Below are 24627 nucleotides of genomic sequence, written 5' to 3'. Positions count from 1 at the left end.
TTTGGATTTTATGTCTGTTTTAGTGCCGGTTGCAATGCAACAATATGGAAACCACAATAAATGAGAATTGTGGAGGTGACTAGCACACAGAAGCACCACCATGTGCTGATAATGGTGTATCTAAAATTGTGGTTTTAATATTGTTAAATTTTATAGAAACAATGGATGTGTAATGTTTCTAGATACATTTATACATGATGTAGTTTTGTGACACAATATGAATGGCAATTAAGTACATACCAATAGCCAGCTACACAATATAGTTCACATTACTACCACTTTGACTGTAAAGAATTTTTGCAGCTTTAAAATCACTCACTCTGTTGTAGTCGCTTCTGTTGTACCTCGATAAAAAAGTATTTCCTTAAAATGGCTACTTTTGCGATGTACAAATAACCAACTACGTATAGACAATGCATTATTGTATTCCGACGTTTGGATCAAGGGAGACATAGTCATGTATGGTGTACGCTGAGTCCAGTTATGAGGCAATTGTTATCAGCAGCCTCAGTGCAATTTGAACTTTTCACGTGTCTAGTCCAAGAGACATTATGCCAAATAACGGCTGAAATGTGTTAACGTTATCTAATTTCACCCACACACTTGCATGTGAAATTTATACAATTTTACTTCGGAGTTAATATGCATGCAGTGGTATTTTAATCGATTCCTGTATTAACTTCAGCAATGAAGATGGTCACTCAGTGATCGAAATTTAGATCTGATACAATAAACACAAGTTACGACTGACTGCAGTACCTTCTTTCACCATTACAAACAACTACGATCGCTGAACCTTTCCAGGTTCCACATAGAGTCAGATTTAAAAAAGCATCTGTATCTTATAATAAGCGGACCTAGTGTTAAATTCCCAGTGAACGTAATGATGGAGAGCTGTTTGGTGTGGTCTAGGCGACAGCATACCTGCTGTGTCGCGACAAGGGAGTGCCGCAATAAGAACTACTTATCTGCTTGACCCTGGCAGCCGCCAAGTGTCTGTAGCACCAGCCACAGCAAGCGGCGGCATGCGCTGTGCCGTGGTCATCTGTATTTCTTGTTCACTCTGTTCGTCCACGAGATACAGAGTCCTGTACACGTACGTGCCCAATTTGATGCCGTGCTCCTTGACTTCAGGAAGGCATTTATACAGTTCTGCACTGTTGTTTGGTGAGCTTACCGAGTATCTGTTCGGGTCTGTGAATAGATTCAGGACTCCCTTGCAGACAAAGGTCAACATTTCGCTCTTATCGGAACAAAGTCGAAAAAAGGGAAGGCAATTTCAGGAACAGCCCAAGTGAGTGTAGTAGGACCGTACTATTTAACTATGTACAAATCATATAGTGGATACAGTCAGAATCTCTACTAGGCTGTTGGCAGATGCAGTTGTCTGTAAGAAGGCAGCATCGCTAGATGACTTAACTAATTGCAAGAAGACCTGTAGACGATCAATGATTGATGTAGAAGCTGCAGCTGACCCTGAAGAAAAATAAATATAACATAATGCGCACAAAAGGCGAAGTAATCTGCTTCTGTACAACTACACTTTTGGTAACGAATCACTGGGAAAATTAACTACAGCAAAATACCTAGAAGTAACATCCAGGAACATCTAAAATAGAATAACCACATAAAGGAAGTAGTAGGGAAAGCAGATGCCAGACAGACTCATCGGGAGAATCTTAAGAGAATGTAATTTATCTACGAAATAAGTGGCTTAGAAAACACCTTTTCGTCCGTTTCTCGAGCATAGCTCGTCAGGCTAGATTAGTGGACGTCAATTTTTTTTGCTCAGGAGACATTACTGACATTGTAACGCAACACCTCGGGCAGCATAGGGAGATGGGAAGGAGGGGAGTAAAGTGACCACTCAAAGAGAAATTCAAATTTCACTAAACCATGGTTATTGACATAAGCCTACCACTTACACATCTGGATCTACATGTTGTAAGCCATCACAACAAATATTCCTAAGTGAGAAAGAAAGTAATGTACTGAAATTACATGAATTTTTCTGAAGGTTTAGATAGCGACCTAATTTCCGTACGTAAGTGGGTGCTGTGGACAAGATCATCGCAATAGGATCCCATGTTGTTTTTTAGATTTGCAGGCACATTTTTTAGGAATCTTGATTCCCTAGTGCCTGAAAGAATGGCAAGCGCTTGCAGGAGACCGTTTCAATTGGACTTTTGTATGCGGCCAAATATAACATAACACTGGCTATTTTTGTAACTTAATTAATTGAAAATTAACACAAATGGATAGAATGGCGATGCGAGGTTGTTCGCAGATGATGCTGTAATTTACCGTCTAGTAAGGTCATCCGCAGACCAGTATCAGTTGCAAAGCGTTTTAGAAAAGATTGCTGTATGGTGTGGCAGGTGGCAGTTGACACTAAATAACAGGCAGAATATGGTGCTGCGGTCGGCAACGCCTATGTAAGACAACAAGTGCAGTTCAAATTCAAGTAGCTCTGAGCACTAATGGGACTTAACTTCTGAGGGCATCAGCCTCCTAGATCTTAGAGCTACTTATACCTAACTAACCTAAGGTCATGACAGCCATTTATGCCCGAGGCAAGAGTCGAACATGCGACCGTAGCCGTGCGCGGTACAGACTGTAGCGCCTAGAACCGCTCGGCCACACCGGCCGCCAACGAGTGCAGTTTTTAGGTCGTTTGCTGCTGCTACAGTGGCAGGTTATAAAGATTTAAGTGAGTTTGAACCTGGTTTTATAGTCAACGCACAAGCGATGGAACATAGCATCTCCGAGGTAGTGATCAAGTGGGGTTTTCACCGTACGACAATTTCACGAGTGTACCGTGAATGTCAGGGATCCGGTAAAACACCAAATCTCCGACATCGCTGAGGCCGGAGGAAGATCCTGCATGAATGGGACCAACAACGAATGGATAGAATCGTTCAAGGTGACAGAGATGCAACACTTCTGCAAATTGCTGCACATTTCAGTGCTGCGCGATCAAGAAGTGTCAGCGTGCGAACCATTCAAAGAAACATCACCGATTTCGGAGCCAAAGGCCCATACGTGTACCCTTACACTATGTGATCCAAAGTATCCGGACAGTCCCAAACACAAAAGTTTTTCATATTAGGTGCGTTGTGCTGCCACCTATTGCCAGATACTCCATGTCAGCGACCTCAGTGTCGTCAGTCTTCGTGAGAGAGCAGAATAGAGCGCTCCACGGAACTCACAGACTTCGAAGGTGATCAAGTGATTGGGTGTAACTTGTGTCATACGTCTGTACCCAAGATTTTCCACACTCCTAAACATCCATAGGTCCACTGTTTCCCGTGTGATAGTGAAGCGAAAACGTGAAGGGATTCATACAGCACAAAAGCGTACAGGTCGACTTCGTCTGTTGACTGACAGAGACCGCCGACAGTTGAAAGGGTCGTAATATGTAATAGGCTGGCATCTATTCAGACCATCACACAGGAATTCCAAACTGCATCAGGATCCACTGCAAGTACTATGAAAGTTAGGCGGGAGGTGAGAAAATTTGGATTTCATGGTCGAGCGGCTGTTCATATGCCACACATCACGCCGACATCAGACCAAACGACGCCATGCTTGGTGTGAGGAGGGTAAACAGTGGGCGATTAAACAGTGGAAAACGGTGAGTGGAGTGACGAATCACGGTACACAATATGGCGATCCGATGGCAGAATGTGGGTATGGCGAATGCTTGGTCAACGTCATCTGCGAGCGTGTGTAGTGCCAACAGTAAAATTAGGAGGCGATGGTGTTATGGTGTGGTCGTGTTTTCCATGGAGGGGGCTTGCACCACTAGTTGTTTTGCGTCGCAGTATCACAGGACTGCATTGATGTTTTAAGCACCTTCTTGCTTCCCACTGCCGAGGAGAAATTAGGCGATGGCGATTACATCTTTCAACACGATCGAGCTTCTGTTCATACTTCACGGCTTGTGGAGGAGTAATTAGACGTCAATAACATCCCTGTAATGGACTGGCCTGCACAGAGTCCTGTCTTGAATCCTATTGAACACCTTTGGGGTCTTTTGGAACGCCGATTTCTTGTCAGGCCTCACCGATCGACATCGAAACCTCTCCTCAGTGCAACACACAGTAAAGAATGGGCTGCCATTCCCCTAGAAACCTTCCAGAACCTAACTGACCGTATACCTGCGAGACTGGAATCTGTCATCAAGTGTAAGGGTGGGTCAGTAGCAATATTGAATTCCAGCATTACCGATGGAGGGCCCGATGAACTTGTAAATAATATTCAGCCATTCCATTGCAGTTTAGGTTATGTAGAAAGGACAGAAAAATCGCTGAACTGGGGGAAAAAATTTGTGCCCTTAAGGCTGAATTAGAAAACGTGAACTTGGAATTATGTAGGTTAAGGGAGGAAAAATTAGGTGCAGTGTACCAGGTCACAAGTTTTGTGAAACCAAGTGCTAGCCTTGGCCAGGTGACAGAAAAGTTAGGTCAGCTATGCAGGGACTTTGGGAAGGAAGATCAGATAATTGTAGTTGGGGGAGCAGGAAACAGCCTGGCCATGAATCCAAGATACAGTATTAGGAGTGACCTGGATAAAATAGGAGCAGAAACTGAGCACAAAAATGTGGGATTTGTGGAGGTCTTTCAGCGCCGTGATCAGCCCTGGGTAAATACTGCTGTAAGGCATGTTAGCACTGAGCTGAACAGGATGCTCCAGACACCGGCAAAATCTCACGTAAGTGTTGTTCCAGTAAATGATGTTGGTAGGTGGGGGTACACTACACATGGCCTGCACCTGAGTAGGATGGGGAAAAATGAGTTAGCTTCTCTACTAGTGGAAACTGTAAGGGGGTCCACAGTCACACAAGGGGTGATCCCTGTGGTTAATGGGTCCAGGCATACAGATTTTTTAGGTTAATGCCAAAGTCCAGACAGATGACAATCAAGATAAATAGAATAAAAGAAACTTTATGTACAGTAAATAAGGGTAAAGCTAAGAGCAGTATCAACTTACTTCATCAAAATATCAGGGGATTAAAAATAAAGTAGATCAGCTATTAGTGTGATTAGATGATCTCGAAAATAAGAATGAGATTGATATAATCTGTCTGTCTGAACAGCATGTACCTATGGGCGTGGATTGTGTAAATATAAGTGGGTCTAATTTAGCATCTTACACTTGTAGATCTAGGATGGATAAAGAAGGAGTTGCCATTTTCATAAAACAATGGTGTAAATGCAAAACTGTAGAGGTGAGCAAATTTTGTGTTGATCAGCACTTTGAGGTTTGTGCATGTGAACTTCAGCTAGATAATGTAGTTTGATATTAGTAACAGTGTACAGGTCCCCATTAGGAGACTGGGAGCTATTCATAAAAACCTTTGACTCCCTATTATGCTCTCCGTAAGACAAAAAGAAGAAGTTATTAAGCTGTGGTGATTTCAATGTTAACTTTCTAAATAACTCTGAGAGGAGAAGTGAAATAGAAGTGTTATTAACAACATATAACTTAGAATCAGTGATCTATTTCGCTACACTTATTGCTCAAAACAATAGCACGCTAATAGGTAATGTATTTGTACAGAAAGAGGATGTAAAACAAACACATGCTTTCCCTGTTGTAAATGGATTGTCAGACCATGATGCACAAATGTTTAACTTACAAAACCTAACAGGGTTTACAGTTTGGAAACCATTAAGTAAAATTGTAACGTCGCTCAACCTGGTATCCATCGAGCACGTCAAAGAAAGCTTAATAATTGTTAATTGGGGAGATGTATATAATGATCCAAATGCTAACGATAAATGCAACATATTTCTTGATAAATTTATATCCATCTTTGAACATTGTTTCCCAAAGAAAATTACTGTATGAAACTCTACACACTTTTAAAAGTAACCTTGGATTCCTACAGGTATTAAAGTTTCTTCTGAAAGCGAAAGAAAACTTTATGAGACAGCAAGAACTAGTAAAGATGCAGAAGTAGTTTTACACTATAAAAATGATTGTAACATACCGAGAAAAATTGTAAGGAAATAAAGAAATATGTATGTTAGAGAAGAAATTAACAACTCTGGCAATAAAATCAAATCAATACGGAATGTCGTTAGAAGACAGACAGGAATAGTAACCACTGGGGTAGGTAGTATTACTATTAAGGAGAACGAGACTATCGTAAACCAACAGTCCACAAGTAGCTAATGTATTTAACAACCATTTCTTAAGTGTAGGAGAAAAAATTGGTGAGAACAGTTCAAAATAAAAACCCAGGCAGTACATGGAAGAGTCTGTTTTGAAAAATTTAGTCAAATTAAGTTTCACCTAACAAGCTCTTGTGAAATAAGTAAAATTACTAATTCTTTGAAAAATAAATGTTCTGTTGGAGTAGATGACATCACTAATAAGATATTAAAACAATTTGGAGCAATTACAGCTGATGTTTTGAATCACATATCTAATGCATCATTAACTCAAGGCATTTACCCACACAGGTTAAAGTATGCCATTGCCAGGCCGATCTATAAAAAGAGGGACACCACTGATTTCAGTAATTATCGGCCACTAGCCTTGATTACAGCGTTTTCAAAAATCTTAGAGAAAGTAATATACTCATGAGTGGTTAGCCATCTCAGCGGTAATGCGATACTTGGGTAAACCACAGTACGGATTTCAAAAATGCTGTTCCACTGAGACAGCAATATACAATTTCACTGTCCACATAATGGAGTCTTCAAATAGTAAAATTTCACCAATAGGAATTTTCTGTGACTTGTCCAAAGCATTTAATCGGGCAAACAATTACATGATGTTACAGGAATTACAGTTCTATGGTATAAATGGAATAGCATATGAGTGGTTTATGTCTTACCTACAGAACAGGAAGCAAAAAGGTTCCTTATATGGGTCAAGCGATTTAAATAAGTTTGCCACTTCATCTAACTGGTGTGAAATAACATTAGGTGTTCCACAGAGTTCAACCATGGGTCCCCTTCTGTTTTTGATATATGTGAACGACATCCCTTCCTATCTTAAACGGGAAGCAGAAATGACACTGTTTGCTGATCATACAAGCATCGTTATTAATCCGGTGAAAGAAACTCCAATTGAAAATGATACAAATAAATTGTTTGGAAAAGTCATTAATTGGTTTTCTGCAAATGGGCTTATTCTAAACTTTGAAAAAAAACGCAGTACATCCCAGTTTCTGCTGCAAAAAGTGCAGTTCCTTCAATAAACATAACACATCAACAGAAGTCAGTAGACAGGGTAGAGCATACTAAATTTCTGGGTGTACACGTGGTAAGAATCTTAATTGGAAAATTTATATTTTGGATCTTCTAAGGCGACTAGGTTAAGCAACTTTTGGAATAAGAATAATTGCCAATTTTGAGGATATAGAAATCGGTGAGGTAATATACTTTGCATACTTTCACTCTCTGATGTCATACAGAATAATATTTTCGGGTAACTCAACATTTAGACAAAAAGTATACACTGCTCAAAAGAAAATGGTTAGGGTTCATAGTAGCACATCTTGTAGGCATCTTTTTAAAAGATTGTGAATCCTTACAACAGCCTCACAGTACATTTACTCACTAATGAAATTTGTTCTCAACAACATGGGCCACTTTAAAAACAACAGTGACATTCATGATTATAATATCAGAAAAAAGAGAGACTTACACTATCCTTTACTCAACCTATCTTTGGCACAGAAAGGGGTAAAACATGGTGCTATAAAAATTTTCGACAAATTACCAGATGAAATAATATGTCTGACAGAGAGCAGTAATATCTTCAACAATAAATTGAAATCATATCTCTTTGAAAACTCCTTCTATATCACAGATGAATTCTTGAATAGGAATAAATAAATCTATAAATTTAGTATATGCATTTTGTGACATTTAAGGGAAAAGGGTTAAATGTTGTTGTGGTCTTCAGTCCAGAGACTGGTTTGCTGCAGATCTTCGTGCTACTCTATCCTCTGCAAGCTTCTTCATCTTCCAGTACCTACTGCAACCTACATCCTTCAGAATCTGTTTAGTGTATTCATCTCTTTGTGTCCCTCTACTATTTTTACCCTCTGCACTGCCCTCCAGTACTAAATTTGTGATCCCTTGATGCCTCAGAATATGTCCTACCAACCGATGCCATCTTCTTGTCAAGTTATGTTACAAATATCTCTTCTCCCTAATTAATTCAATACCTCCTCATTAGTTATGTTATCTACCCATCTAATTTTCAGCATCATTCTGTAGTACCACATTTCGAAAGCTTCTCTTCTCTTCCTGTCTAAACTATGTACTGTCCACGTTTCACTTCCATACATGGCTACATTCCATAAAAATACATTCAGAAAAGACTTCCTCAAACCTAAATCTAGACTCGATGTTAACAAATTTCTCTTCTTCAGAAAAGGTTTCCTTGCCATTGCCAGTCTACATTTTATATCCTCTCCACTTCGACCATCATCAGTTATTTTGCTCCCCAAATAGGAAAGCTCATTTACTACTTTAAGCGTCTCATTTTCTAATCTAATACCCTCAGCATCACCCGATTTAATTCGACTACATTCCATTATCCTCCTTTTCCTTTTGTTGATGTTCATCTTATATCCTGCTTTCAGGACACTGTCCATTCCGTTCAGCTGCTCTTACAGGTCGTTTGCTGTCTCTGACAGAATTACAATGACATCGGCGAACCTCAAAGTTTTAATTTCTTCTCCATAGATTTTAATCCCTACTCCAATTTTTTCTTCTGTTTCCTTTACTGCTTGCTCAATATACAGATTGAATAACATCGCGGAGAGGCTACAACCCTGTCTCTCTCCCTTCCCAACCTCTGCTTCCCTTTCATCCCCCTCGATGCTTATAACTGCCATCTGGTTCTTGAACAAATTGTAAATAGCCTTTCGCTCCCTGTATTTGACCCCTTTTACCTTCACAATTAGAAAGAGAGCATTTCAGTCAACCTTGTCAAAAGCTTTCTCTAAGTCTACAAATGCTAGAAACGTGGGTTTGCTTTTCCTTAATCTATTTTCTAAGATAAGTCGTAGCATCAGTATTGCCTAACGTGTTCCAATATTTCTACCGAATCCAAAATGATCTTCCCCTGAGGTCAGCTTCCACCAGTTTTTCCATTCGTCCGTAAAGAATTCGTGTTAGTAGTTTGCAGCTGTGGCTTATTCAACTGATACTTCAGTAATTTTCACATCTGTGAACCCCTGCTTTGTCAGGGCTGGCTCTATCAAGGCTACTAGTAGTTCTAACGGAATGTTGTCTACTCCCAGGGCCTTGTTTCGACTTAGGTCTTTCATTGCTCTGTCAAACACTTCACGCAGTATCATATCTCCCATTCAATCTTAATCTACATCCTCGTCCATTTCCATAATATTGTCATCAATGACATCGCCCTTGTGTAGACCTTCTGTATACTCCTTCCACCTTTCTGCTTTCCCTTCATTGTTTCGAAATGGGTTTCTATCATAGCTCTTGATATTCATGCCACTGGTTCTCTTTTCTCCAAAGGTATCTTTAAGTTTCCTGTAGGCAGTATCTATCTTACCCCCAGTGATATACACCTGTACATCCTTACATTTGTCCTCTAGCCATCCCTAATTAGCCATTTTGCACTTCCTGTCGATCTCATTATTGAGACGGTTGTATTCCTTTCTGCCTGCTTCATTTATTACATTTTTTTTATTTTCTCCTTTCACCAATTGAATGCAGTATCTCTTCTGTTATCCATGGATTCCTATTAGCCCTCGTCTTTTTACCTATTTGATCCTCTGCTGCCTTCACTTTTCATCTTTCAAAGCTACCCTTCTTCTTCTACTGCATTTCTTTCCCCCATTCTTGTCAATCGTTACCTAATGCTCTCCCTGAAAGTCTCTACCACCTCTGGTTCTGTCAGATTATGCAGGTCCCATCTCTTTAAATTTCCACCTTTTTGTAGTTCCTTTAGTTTTACTCTACAGTTCATAACCAATAGATTGTGGTCAGAGTCCACATCTGCCCCTGTAAATGTCTTGCAATTTAAATCGTGTTTCCTAAATCTCTGTTTACCATTATATAATCTATCGGATACCTGTCAGTATCTCAAAGCTTCTTCAATGTATACACCTTTCTTTTATGAATCTTGAATCAAGTGTTAGCAATGATTAAGTTATGCTGTGTGCAAAATTCTACCAGGCGGCTTCCTCTTTCATTCCATACCCCATTCCATATTCACCTACTACATTTCCTTCTCTTCTTTTTTCTACTATAGAATTCCAGTCACCCGTGACTATTAAATTTTCGTCTCCCTTCACTATCTGAATAATTTCTTTTATCTCATCATACATTTCATCAACCTCTTCGTCATCTGCGGAGCTAGTTGGCAAATAAGCTTGTACTACTGCGGTAGGGGTGGGCTTCGTACCTATCTTGGCCACAAAAATGTGTTCACTATGCTGTTTGTAGTAGGTTACCCTCATTCCTATTTTGTTACGGGTATGGAGACGACCTCATGAATCTATGGACCCATGCATATCATCAGGGGACTGTTGAAGTTGGTGGAGGCTATGTAATGGTGTGGGGCGTGTGCAGTTGGAGTGATATGGGAGCACTGATACGTCTAGATACGTCTCTGACAGGTGACACATACGTAAGCCTCCTTTCTGGTCACGTGCATCCATTCATGTCCATTGTGCATTCCGACGGACTTGGACAATTCCAGCTGTATAAAGCGATACCCCACACGTCCAGAAGTGCACAGAGTGGTACCAGTAACACTCATCTGAGTTTAAAAACTTCCGCTGCCCACCAGACTCACCATACATGAACATTATTGAGCATATCTGGGATGACTTGCAACGTGCTCTTCAGAAGAGATCTCCACCACCTCGTACTCTTACCGATTTGTGGATAGTCCTCCAGGATTCCTGGTGTCAATTCCCTCCAGCACTACCTCAAATATTAGTCGAGTCCATGCCACGTAATCTTCCGGCACTTCTGCGTGCCCGCGGGGGTCCTACACGGTATTAGGCTGGTGTACCAGTTTCTTTGGTTCTTCAGTGTATACCGCAGCAGCTGACCGTTGCGGGCGTTCGTAAGTTGTCAGCACTGGATGAAAAACAATAAAATCTTTCCTCTCTCACTTCTTTTAACTCTGCAGTGGCCTCGGCACATAACACTTTGCTCCTGACGTAAGTGGCAGACTTTACTTAGCTCACGGCCGAGTTCACGAACGTCAATTAAATTAAGCACATTTTGAAATTTTAGTTTTTCTATTTCTTTTTTGTTTGTTACTGAGCGAGAAAAATACAGTCTTAAGAAGGTCTTAATGTTTGTTGACGTTTATGGATGGTGCTCTTAGTTGCTAGAAGCATGTTGCCATAAAATACGGCTGAGAACAGCGGGCTGCACGAATGCTTGATTCGGGCCGCTTTCGACGACCGCGTGTCTACACCGTTACCAGGCTCGGCTCATAAAAGAGACAGACAAGTTCTAAAGAAGAACTGCGCGTTTGTCACGGGATCGTTTAGTTGACCCAAGAATGTTACGGCGTTTCTTAACGAACTTCACTGTCAGACGGTAAAAGAGAGGCGTTGGTCATCATTGAGAGGCTGACTAGTAAAATTCGGGAGAGGACGATCCCGGAAGAGTCTGGCTACGTACTGCTTCCTTCCACATAAGCCTCGGGAAATAGGCATACCAAAAAAATCGAAGAAATTACAGCCAAAGCGGGGATTTACCGATACTCATCCTTCTTGTGTGCTGTTCACGAATAGAACACGAAAGGATGATCAGACAGGGATAACCCAAGTACCCTCCTCCTCACACCGTAAACTGACTCGCGGGAGATAGATGAAATGTTTTCGAAACATCTACAACCATACTTACACAATTTAACCACAAGCCATTGTGTAAAAAAGTAACGAAGGGGTCCAGGATTGAATGTCTTATCAGCGCCGCGGTAATTACAGACGGAACACAATCACGTTTCGGGGAAGGAAGTGGGCCTAAGGAAAAACACGGAAAATGTTAATCTTGATGACCAGAGGTTGCCGTCTCCCAAATGCAATACCACAGTCTTCACGACTGTGTAAACGAACTGGTGAAATCAGTAGCAGAAAGGGAAAATGGCAGACTTGCAATTGTCGCAGGAGTGCTGTTCACATGGTCCGAAAGTCACACGAATGCGTTTAAGGGGACATGTTCGAGAAAATACCAAATATTTGACAAAAATTTCTTGGTCTACAGAAAAGAATATTTCTCTCTCATTTCAAATGGCTCTGAGCACTCTGGGGCTTAAAATTCGAGGTCATCAGTCCCCTAGAACCTACAACTACTTCAACCTAACTAACCTAAGGACATGACACACATCCATGCCTGAGGCAGGATTCGAACTTGGGACCGTAGCAGTCACACGGTTCCGGACTGAAGTTCCTAGAACCGCTCGGTCACCGCGGCCGGCTGCTGATTTCAAACATTTGTGGTTTACGGGCATTATCATTTTCCGTTCGTTCTAAAATTGAGATTGAACGTAATGTTGCACAGGGCCACCACGCCTAACAGTCAGTTTAAAGTGCGTCAGAATACGAGATGCATTACTTTGTTCTTCCGTGTTTTCCATCGTTAGTTACGGACCGTTGACACAGGTGTATTTTAGAAGGCACTGGCTCCAGGAACCAAAGTACAGGCATGTCTAGAAGACTATGGTTCGAATGTAAAGAAACATATGAGAATATAGGATTTCGGATTTTCATACGCGTGTGGTTGTTGTGTGTTGTATTGTTATTGTGTGTTGTTTTGTTTCTGCGTGTGTGTTTACTTGCTACAAATGCCGAGAGTAAAGAAACTTAGCTCCAAACGAAAGTTTCGCGGCACCCAATTACAAACACAACCGAATAATACACATCAGTTGCTTCAAAAGCCGCATGCGGAAACTGTCTCTAGAGGCACGTAAACTTTCGCTTTCTGAATGTAATATGAACAAGCCTAGTACTATGGTGAGCAGAAATAACGACGGAAATATTATTGTGAACCTAAATATGCTTTTCAGACTTCTGAAGAGTGCTGTGAAATGTAAGTACTGCAATTGTGGAGATAGTATTTCTAAGGACATTTCAGCTAGGAAGGGTATTTCAAGTCGGTTAGTGAGTGCCTGTAACTTGTGTAAAGATGCAAAGTGGTACCATGACATCGCCAGTAACTGATAATCGACATTACAGTGTAAATATTCAGCTTAAGTATGTAATGCGATGTATTGGAAGGGGAAGGAGAGCTGCCCAGAGTTTTCGTACAGTGGTGGATTTGCCTCTACTTCCACTGAGGTTAGACAGATACAACAAATTAATACATAACGCTTTAAGTGGTGTAAGTGAACATTGTATGAAAAGAAGTAGGAACCTTGTCTGAGAATAGCGACATTGTGGCAGCATTTGATGGAACTTGGCAGAAGAGAGGTCATACTTCTCCATATGCTCCATATGGGGTTGTAACTGCCACATTAATTGAAACTGGTAAGATACTACATTATGAATGTCGAACAAAGCACTGTCAGGGTTGTTCAAGTAAGTTTATTGGCACTTATGTTTGTGTAAAGAACATTGACGACCCATGTGGAAACATGGAAACGAAAGGATTTCTAAACATTTTTAGAAAATCAGAGGTCAGACATGATGAGAGGTCTGTAGACTACCTAGGGGATGGAGACTGTAAAGGACACACTACTGTCGTTAATGACAGACCATATGGGGACACTCTGATAGAACAGCTTGAATGTGTTGGGCATGTACAAAAAAGAATGGGAGCTTGGCTGAGAAAATTATGTAAAGACTACAGTGGAAAAAAAACTGTCAGACTGAAAACACATAGGTGGTCCAGATCGTCTTACAAAAGTGAAACTGATTCTTTGACTCAATATTATATACTAGTAATAAGGAGATATGTAGGAGATTTGGAGAACATGAGACGAGTTGTCTGGGCAACACGGTTTCACTGAGTGTCAACAGAGGAAACCCCACAGCATACTATGTGTCCAAAAGGGGAAGATTCGTGGTGTAATTACTGGCTGAGCAATGCTACCCACAAGCAGTCCATACCACTTTCTGTAATGGAGGCAGTTAGTTGGGTCTAATATAGGGATCTGGCAAATAAAAATCTACTTACGAAATGTATGCATGGTCTCTCTCAGAATGCAAATGAAAGCTTCAACAGCTGTATATGGGAGAGAATATCCAAAACTGTATTTGTTGGGCTGACAGTGCTGAAGATTGGTGCAATAATAACATTCAATGATGGTTCACTTTCAAGAATCAATGTTACGAAGAAATTGAACATCCAGACGGGAAGGAATATGACATCAGCTCTAATTGCTATTGATAAGCGGCCGGTAATCGAAATAGAGACAGCTGCACAAGCTGCTACCTAGGAGTCAAGGATAAAGAAAAGAATGAAGAGAAATAGTATGGAGGATAAGGAAACAGGAGAACAACTGGAGTATACAGATGGAATGTTCTAAACGAGCATAGTGGTAAGTTAAGAAATCTGTAAATCTTCTTTTGCGATTTACCGAAAACTTGAATTTTCAGCATTCAGGTACACTTTTCTTCTAAATGACCTAAGTTAAACTCACAAAAATTGGTAAAGATATTTAGAATGACCCCCTCTACCTCCCGTGCCTATTATTTCCTGAAATATTTATAACTTGATGATGATGTCGGTGATATTTGAGGTACTGTTTTAAATATCTTTGTTGTAGTGAAATAAATTACTTGTCTTTTTCACAGATCAGCATCAGGGAAGGAAATTTGAGGCATAAAACATTTATGTGAATGTTGTCTGTACTCTGACTCTTTTTCCAAGCTGTGCAGTCAGTGGTACCAAAGAAAATGGTACCGCAGTGAAATAGTGTTGCTTTTTTTCTATTATAAATATTGTTCTCAGTACCAAAATATAGTAAATATCTCAATGAATTTTTGGTAAATGCTTTGACTAATGACCCTAACTGTGTGTCAGAATTTTGAGCTATCTCTCATTTATAGATCAGTTACAATGTGAGGGTGAAGATAATGTTAAAAATGGAGCCCGTTCAGAGGCGTGTCCCCTTAATGCAAGTTTCTCTACAGTTGTACATCAGTGCGTGAAGACCTCATAAAGCTTTCTAACTGAGAAAATTGAAGCAATTCAAAGCTCTATCGTAAATGGGCGTTGTAGGTCACACGGAGATGGGACTTATTTTGTGAAACTGAATGGTGGTTTTTGGCGCCAAGGAGACATTGTTGTTTTAAAACTGCACTGAATATGTCTAGAGAACCAGTTTTCGAGAATTCTTAGGAAGTAACTCTATTGTCTTCTGCATATGTATCGCTCAGGGATCATGAGAAAAAAAAAGGGAGAACAGGGTAGATTTGGAGGTTTACCGTAATTTTTCCCTCACTCTATCCGCGGGCTAAAATGTGTTTAAGGTGATCTCCACCATGTACTATACCTTTGCTTGCAGAGTATCACTGTCACTGAATCTCTCTATGTGGAAGAGAATATTGTAATAGATCCGATACTGATTGGCATAGTTCAGTGGAACGGCTTAATCACTACAATATTAAAGGTTGATGCCGCAATGGTGATCCTTTGTCACCCATGAAGCTGTGAGACGAAATGTTAATTCGATAATAAAATAACGTATTCCAAACACAGTTGATGCATTTTATAAGTTAACCCCTGAACATAGCTTCTAGTTGTTTTTACGAATACAAAATATTTTAGTTTCCTGACCCAATGAACATGATACAACAAATCAAATGCTCAATTAACAAATGCGGATGTTATAAGGTCCTTGCAAATTAAGCTATATTTGATGATAACGACAAAATATTTGCACTCATTTGTTTACGCATTATCAGAATCTTAAAAATGCTTCCTCTGCATTACGAATTCTGCAACGTGCAGTTGGTTCGTCTCAATTTCTTTGGTACATAGAGTATTGGAGAATTTTGTCAGCAGGCACGAACGTTTTGACAGCCAGAATTTTTCCCATCCTGTAACATAGTTCAGCCCGCTATCTGTTCTTCATCTGTAGAAAAAAGCTTTTTATCTGTACGAGAATCAAACCATAACAAAAATTAAGCTCTTCGTTTTGACTATTATTGACTAGGTCATATGCATAAATACATACAACAGTAGAAATTCGATAATTTGTTTTCGCAAATCCTAAAGATAAGCAAGCGATCTGTACAAAATTCAACGTAATTTATTCACTTTTTTAAGGAAAATATGCGCCACTATGTTACACCAGTCTTATCATAGCATCGGCGTGTGCGTTTGAGAACAATTCCAGTGTTTCATATCAATTTCTGTTACATGTGTTTTGTCTATAACGATCCCTTAAATTTAGGTAATTTTCTCTTTCAGAGTTGTACTGCGATTCAACTTAAAATGAGGCCTACTATAGTGGGAAAGCCTGCTAACTATGGAAGTATAAGCACAATTTCGTTAATGAGGGCTGAATGAAAAACTACGTTATACCCTATTACTGGGAGACAACATTCTGAATGCTTCATAATAGCAGACTGAAATGTTGATAACTTACTTAATCGAAACATGGACTACTACAATACCAGTTTACAACTACAGTATAACATTGCTTTACCATCTTCGTACTGCAAATAATATCTGCTCAGTAAATATCCTTCGCACTGCACACAGTATCTGCTCAATAAACATCCTTCATATCTTTCTATACATCATTATATCTCGTGATCTTCAGCAAAGGTAGAGAAAAGCTAAAACGAGGCAACATTGAAGAATATTTTTCGACTCCTCTTACTACTACCGTTAAAAATATGCTACATTTGAATACAAGTTGCATAGACTTTCATCGACAATATATTGAAATGAAGCAAACGTTGCTTAACAAATCACTACGATTAATCAGTTAACCGCGATGTTAGATCTTGGTGGTATTTTCTACTTACCGTTCCAGCATAGATTATTGTGCTTAGACGATAATTTTAACAGCCTTTTGGTAAATATAAAGAACCACAGTGGACGCTACAAGCAACGCATATACCTTTCAGGTGCAATAAATCGTTAACGCTATCAGCCAGCCTGCTGCAGATTTCTTAATCCAGAGATATTACTTGCGGCTAACGAATGCTAAACAGCTGAATAACTGAGAATGTGTACAGTAATGTGTCCACTTAATAACTGAGGTGTACGTGGAATACTTCGCAGTAAAACAGTAGGGACACAACAAGCGTTGTATATTTCACGTGGTTACACAAAGTTTGCATGCATCTAAGTTAAAAATCAGTTCTATATCACTTACATGTAAAAGAAAACACACAGGACTACATTTTTCTGTGCTCTGTGAGCAAATGTTTGTTCTGTCTTCGTTTCTGTGTTATATTTCTATCTTTTCCCCTACTCATTGAAAACCATTAGGTTCATAGATTTCACTAGTCACAAATGTTTGTTCTCTCTTCGTTTCTGTGTTACATTTCTATCTTTTCCCCTACTCATTGAAAACCATTAGGTTCATAGATTTCACTAGTCATATTAATGTGAACAGATTAAACTTTCTGCTTCAGAGCAAAAGTCAGCTATACACTGTCATTAGTCAGCTATACACTGTCATTTATTATTCAGTTCCATTACATAAAAAATCATTAAAGACAAGGCAAAGTACGCTTATAGCATTTATTTCTCAATTTATTATTTACATGAATTACATCTCTGTATCGATGGGAGGAGGTAAACAGTTCCGGCATTCGCCTTACAATCAAGGAAAACCTCCCAAAAACCTTGATCGGAACTGAGGACGCTGTAGCTCGGTGCACTGCAGGGGAGTTGATGCGACGAGACGGAGAAGCGACGATACGGGGAGGCGGCGAGACGGGGAGGCGGCGAGACGGGGAGGCGGCGATACGTGGAGGCGGCGATACGTTGAGGGGGCGATACGGGGAGGCGGCGATACGGGGAGGCGGCGATACGGGGAGGCGGCGAGACGTGGAGGCGGCGAGACGTGGAGGCGGCGAGACGGCGATACGTGGAGGCGGCGATACGTGGAGGCGGCGATACGTGGAGGCGACGATACGTGGAGGCGGCGATACGTGTAGGCGGCGATACGGGGAGGCGGCGAGAGGGGCAGGCGGCGAGACGGGGAGGCGGCGAGACGTGGAGGCGGCGAGACGGGGAGGCGGCGATACGTGGAGGCGACGATACGTGGAGGCGGCGATACGTGGAGGCGGCGATACGTTGAGGGGGCGATACGGGGAGGCGGCGATACGGGGAGGCGGCGATACGGGGAGGCGGCGAGACGTGGAGGCGGCGAGACGTGGAGGCGGCGAGACGGCGATACGTGGAGGCGGCGATACGTGGAGGCGGCGATACGTGGAGGCGACGATACGTGGAGGCGGCGATACGTGTAGGCGGCGATACGGGGAGGCGGCGAGAGGGGCAGGCGGCGAGACGGGGAGGCGGCGAGACGTGGAGGTGGCGAGACGGGGAGGCGGCGAGACGTGGAGGCGACGATACAGGGAAGCGACCATGCTGACCTCCCCTCTGCTGAACTGTACTGAATGTGGTCGCAGCGTGTTTCTTTATATACCCTCTGCAGCTTTGTTGAGCTGTCGTTTCCTAAGAAAGCGACTATCTCATTGTTGTTTCGTCATATAGCTTCTGTCATTATTATAAGATTAGCAATACGTTTCCGCGTAAGTGCATGCTCAAGTTCTGTAGCAGTATCTATATCTACTTATACATTACGCAAACCGCTGTAAAGTGCATGGCGGAGGGTACTTGGTGCCAATATTAGCCATTTTTTTGGCCTATTTCACTCGCGTATTGGGAGAGGGAGAAATACCTACAGCCTCTCAACGCGCCTTAATCTCTTTCACCTTATTTTTATCATCTCGACGTGACATATATGATGACGGCGACAGAACTGTCTCACAGCCTTCTTCGAACACAGGTTCTTAAAAATCAATCCAACGTGGTTTCACGAGATAACGTCTCCTTTCTTCTAAAGGAAAGAAGGAATATTGCTGTTTAACGTTCAGTTTACTGGAAGAGGCAGCAGTTGGTAATCGGCCGTACTATTTCAAAGACACCATCACAGCATTCGCCTAAAGCTGTTTAATGAAATCATGGCAAACCTAAATCTAGTTGGCTGTGAGGGGATTTGATCGCCGTCCTGCAGAATAGGAGGCGTCTTTCTTACCAAGAAATAACATGATTTGGTTTTCTTCCAAAGATCCACATGTTATTTCCCCAAGGTGCCTGCGACGTTTTCGAAGGCGTTATACCGATATGTTAGGATCCTAGGAGAACGTCCCGGAATTCGTTCGACGTCTACAGTCATATCTACCTGATAATGACTCCTATCAGTGGATCACTGCTATAAAATTCGTCACAGTAGCGCGTTGTATGCACTTTCCACAAACCCTTCCAAGAAGACTTCCATCCGACTAGTACTGGTTTTATGTATATATCCCGTTTCCTATCGCTTCTTAACACTATTACAAATTAAAATATGTTCTGTGTTCCACAGGCTGAGCACCAATCCTGTAATCGGATATTAGGAGCTTTTTGTTCTTTTTACTTTATTAATGTTCCATTTAGCCACTTTTAACGCTGTATACCGTCTTCTGTGTTATGATGTTTCCAAGCAGTGAATGTTCATTCGTGAGCAATGGCGTTTGTCCTTTATCGAAAGTTAAGTCATGTAAATGGAGAAGCTATCCTTTCACAATAGTCACACACATCTTAGGTGACAAAGACGATCACGTGAATCGATTATAATAATTCTGAAAGTGTTTGTAGTTTAGTTAAGTCAACTAAGAATGCTTCCATCATCGAAACATCTTATTACTTTTTAAACTGATTAGCATATTTCTAGAGATATGGGATTCGAGTTAATAATTCGTTAAAAATATTGCAAAGACACTAGAGTAAAAAATTTAAGCTTCTGAGTTAATGCAATCGAAAGAAAGGTGTTTTTAAATTCGCAAAATTATTCATCAAAACCTGTCAAAGAACTAATGTGGATCATGTTGAGCCCACTGCTGACATTAATGTTAATGATTAATGGAAACCACCTTAGCTATCTATATATGCAATTAACTTTGTAAGGGACCCTCAGAGCACGAGTTCTACTACTCGTAATTGTCCGCATTTTTTGTTTGTTTCTTAATATATATATCGCGCTCTCCTGTCGGAATGGCATCTTTTGTCACGTAGAGGGCATGTGATAAGGTACAATTGATAATAAGACTGGGACGCCAGGTAGTCATCGGATCGCACAGTAAGCAGACAACGGAGTCTGCAGAATTATCTCAAAAAGCTGGAACTTGTATAATGAAAAGTGCTTTCACCTTAAAGAATCGCGTGGTGTGGATGACAGACCAGTAAACGAAAGGCCCTTGAATGCTAGCTTGTCATTAAAATGCAGGAATGTCTCAGCGCTGGCCGCTTTGTAGATCAGTACATACAGCAACGCCGGGGCAGCTCATAGAAAATTATAGTCATTGGGGCGGCATAATGGGTTGCCTAGCCTCCTAGCCAGAAGAATTACGCGTTAGGTTCGATGAGGTCAATGGTGGTGTCAGCAAAGGACGACTTCCCAGATATCATTTGTCCTACTCACGCACCGTGGGAGTGACAGAGTTTAGAGCTGCTGTGTAGTTCGGTATCAGATACTGAGGTACTGATCTGTGTAATCCTGAGAACCGCGTTTTTTTTAACAAGGTAGCACGGAATATGCATACATTATCAATACTAATGGTAATCGTTTCATCTCTTGTATGACGTTTTGTGAACGGATTGCAGTATTTTTAACAATTACGGCTAATTTAATCGCCTCCCTAGTTAGACTTCAGCTCTACTGAACAGATACGTATTTTTATAGATTCTCAACCAGCGTTATCAATCTACACAGTATGATATTTGCTTAGCTACATACGCACTTCAGACACACATGCATTGACGACTTACTGCTATCTTGCACGATTGACGCGGTCCACCATACTTATATGGTGCTAATCATAACATTGTGCCAGAACAATATCTGCAGTTGTATTTATAGCGGGGTACGTTAATAAGAGTGAGCAACGTGTAGTATGCAGCAGACTAGTGCAGGTAAAGAGGGAATTCGTCGCTAAAAGAAGTCTGCTAGTAACAGGCATATACCTTAACTTGAGGAAGGAGTTACTGGGAATGTACGTGTGGAGTACAGCATTGCATAGAAGCCGTCCACTGACTGTGGAAAACCAGAAAAGAAGAGAACCGAATCGTCACAGATGTGGTGCTACAGGCGGATATTGAAAATTAGGTGTACATAGATAAAAAGTGAGGATACCTCTACTGAATAGACGAGGATAGAAATATGTTACAAACACAGTACAAGAAGGAACACTGTGACAGGATATGTTTTGCGATATAGTAGAATAGCGTCCATGGCACTAGAGGGATACGCAGAGGACACACAGTGTAGAGGGAGACAGAGATTTCAATATATCCAACAAATAACTGAGTCCCTGCGTTGTAAATGCTACTCTATCCCTTTGGTATTCTAGGATCAGTCTATGGCAACAGTAGACTTCCAAGAGCTGAATTCGATGGGAACTAGGACATGATGGTAAACGTTGCATTGACCGAAAGAACTAAGCCTGGATTTCTGTGATTTTTAGCCAAGCAAGGGATATTTCCTCTCCACGTATCCTGCGGTCCTTGGTGTATCTGAGCGAGTGTTGGATTAATGAGGATGTGTATGATATTGTCACAGCTGTCTCGTGCTGTTAAATTTTTCTCCAATAACAACGAAGTTATGAAAACTGGCAGGGAACAGTTCTGTTTTAGAAAGTATTGCAATAGAGTGTTCGTGGAACCAAATTGATTAATACAACTGAGGAAGATATGATTCATGTCTTTGTCACGAAGCACGTGCACACATCGTGTGTGGAGTAAAACTGATGTGGAACAGATGGTTTTCGAAGCAGCCGTGACTGACCATGAGGTATGCGATGGTGGTTCTGATCCTGCAGCATCAGTGTAGTGGAGGCTATACTTTAAGCGTAAGATATTGCCCTGCTTCTGGGAGACTGCTCTCATTGTATGCTCCTCACTTTTTTGGCTGAAGCTGCGACCTTCGAAGGAAATCGGTAGCTGGGATTTCTTCAGTACCTCCCTGACGCAAAACATCTATCGTTTTCAGAATGAAATTTTCACTCTGTAGCGGAGTGTACGCTGATATGAAACTTCCTGGCATCATTATAACTGTGTGCCGGACCGAGACTCGAACTCGGGGACCTTTGCCTTTCGCGGGCAAGTGTTCTCCCATCTTTTTTTTTTTAATGATCTCATTTTGTTCTACATTGTTCGTTGAATTTGTTTGTGGCGGACGTCCGATGACACCAATTCAGGTTGTTCGTTGATCCGCTCGCTCAGTTTTTTTTATTACAGTGGGTCGCTAAACCCTCTGACCGAACACGCTGAGCTACCGTTCCGGCCCATCTGAGCTACCCAGAGACGACTGAGGCCCCTTCCTCACAGCTTTACTTCTGCCAGTATCTCGTTTCCTACCTTCCAATCTTCACAGAAGCGCTTCTACCATCCCTGCACAACTAGCACCCCTGGAACGAAGGATATTGCGGAGACATGGCTTAGCCACAGCCTGTGGTATGTTTCCAGATTGTTTGGCTAGGCCATGTCTCCGCAATATCCTTTCTTCCAGGAGTGCTAGTTCTGCAAGGTTCGCATAAGAGATTCTGTGAAGTTTGGAAGGTAGGAGACTAGATACTGGCAGAAGTAAATCTGTGAGGACGGGGCGTGAGTCGTGCTTGGGTAATTCAGCTGGCGTTTCACCTGCCCCGCCATGACTGGGTGTTTTTGTGTCATCTTCATCATCATCCTTCATCGCTGGCGCGGTATCTCAGCGTGTTCGGTCAGAGGGTTCAGCTATCCTCTGTAATAAAAAACCGAGTGAACGGATCAATGAGCAACCTCAACGGGTGTCATCGGACGTCCGCCACGAACAAATTCAACGGACTGTATAGAACAAAATGACATATTAAAAAAAAGGATAGTAGGGCACGTGCCCGCATAAGGCAAAGGTTCCGAGTTCGAGTCTCGGTCCGGCACACAGTTTAAACCTGCAGGAAGTTTCAACTATCATTTTGTTCCGTTAACGTCATAAAATGCTTTTTTACACCAGAGGCTGGCAAAGTTGGCAGTTGCTGTATGTCATGCAGAATTACTTATTCCACTGTATAAATATTCTAGTAAAGTAGTTGATGTTTTTGAATCTGATGATGTGTTTGTGTATTTGGAGCTTACGGGCGCTAAACGCCGAGCATATCAGCGCCCAATAATGTGATGATTGATTCGGTGAAAGTATGTCATGGATCCAGTTGGATCAACTATGATATTGCAGCAATCATTACAATAATTTCCGTTGTTGAGCAACGAGAGGACGCTACTGCTACCTCCAAAATAAAACAAAAATGTTTGCACTCAAAGTAAAATCGTCTATGTTGTTAGGCCAAGTCATGGTCCTCTAGTTTCTTTCTACACAACAGACATTTCAACCCGTCTGCTGGGTTTTAAATTTATGACTGTAGTCGTACGAAGGAAAATGCACTTATACATTGTGCTCTTCCTTCGAAGTCTCGGTAGCAGAATTTGAATGTGCTGTCACGTCTGACATTACGTTCAGCACTACTGATGCCTTTTTCGCCCAAGAAAATGAGGACTCACAATATATTTAGCTTTGTCCGTGATGATCTCAAGTCATAACTCAGTGTTTCCAATACCTAATCGCATCCTGCACAAATTTGCGTAATGAGTTTTGTGATGTTAATTGCAACAAATTAAGAAAAGGTCATTGGTCTGAGTGATCTTCATTTTTACTCATAGCTCCTTGTTCGAATTGTGTATCAAACACATGAAAATTCTAGCATACGTGGAAATTGCAGAACACGTCGTTCTCACAACACACTTGACATGCAACTACGTTTTCTGCTTTTCCGTGCCAAGTCTTTTTTCACGTGACAATACGTACATTCAGTGAAATGTTAAATGACTGTATCACGTTGAAAGTTCTAACTATATTTGTTTGTATGTGTGAAGCTTTTAGTGGGTTAAGCACATCTGAGGATGACAATTTTTTTCCGAAACCGGTAATGTGAATATACATAAGCGATCGTTGACGTAATAAATTATTGTACAAACATTACAACGATCGCAAACTTCTGTTTGGCAAGATGTCTATTTGTAAAAGCACTGTTTACCTTGTCTTCGAGTAAAATATCATTTGGATGACGAGGAGGCATAGACACGTTGGAGGTAATTTCACTTCTATTGAGTTCTCGGCTAGTTTCTGCTCGTAAAGAACTTTTTGTTGCCACTGATGCTCGCCTATTGCTTCTATCTTACTTAGTAGTGTTGCCATTTTTGCTTCACCTGTATAAGCTTTATGTTTCCTGTGGTTTCCATGGGCCGCTCCTTCAGAAAGGTCCGAGCAGCCACATTGGGGGGGAGTGGTTTATTAGTGATTGGGAGCGCCAGTGTTAGGTGGTGATGGAGTTCCTTAGGGAAACAGCTGAAAGGTCGGGAAAGAAGGCCAGTGTTCACTCTGTCTGCTTGCCGGTGGGTATCATCCGAGATG

General features: G+C 41.3%; 1 protein-coding gene across 1 annotated transcript; it reads right to left on the bottom strand.

Moving 5' to 3' along the window:
- Window positions 1–964: 964 nt before the first annotated feature.
- Window positions 965–18514, bottom strand: LOC126336024 (uncharacterized). Its single transcript, XM_049999504.1, has 2 exons — window positions 17768–18514; window positions 965–1063 (listed from the first exon to the last, which is right to left on the bottom strand). Exons 1-2 carry the CDS (start codon window positions 18512–18514, stop codon window positions 965–967), a joined length of 846 nt encoding a protein of 281 aa, XP_049855461.1.
- Between the last annotated feature and the right edge of the window lie 6113 nt (window positions 18515–24627).

This window comes from Schistocerca gregaria, chromosome 2 (genome assembly GCF_023897955.1).
Source record: "Schistocerca gregaria isolate iqSchGreg1 chromosome 2, iqSchGreg1.2, whole genome shotgun sequence".
NCBI lineage: Eukaryota > Metazoa > Arthropoda > Insecta > Orthoptera > Acrididae > Schistocerca > Schistocerca gregaria.
The sequence above is the reverse complement of the archived record's forward strand: the minus strand, read 5'-3'. Positions and strand labels throughout refer to the sequence as shown.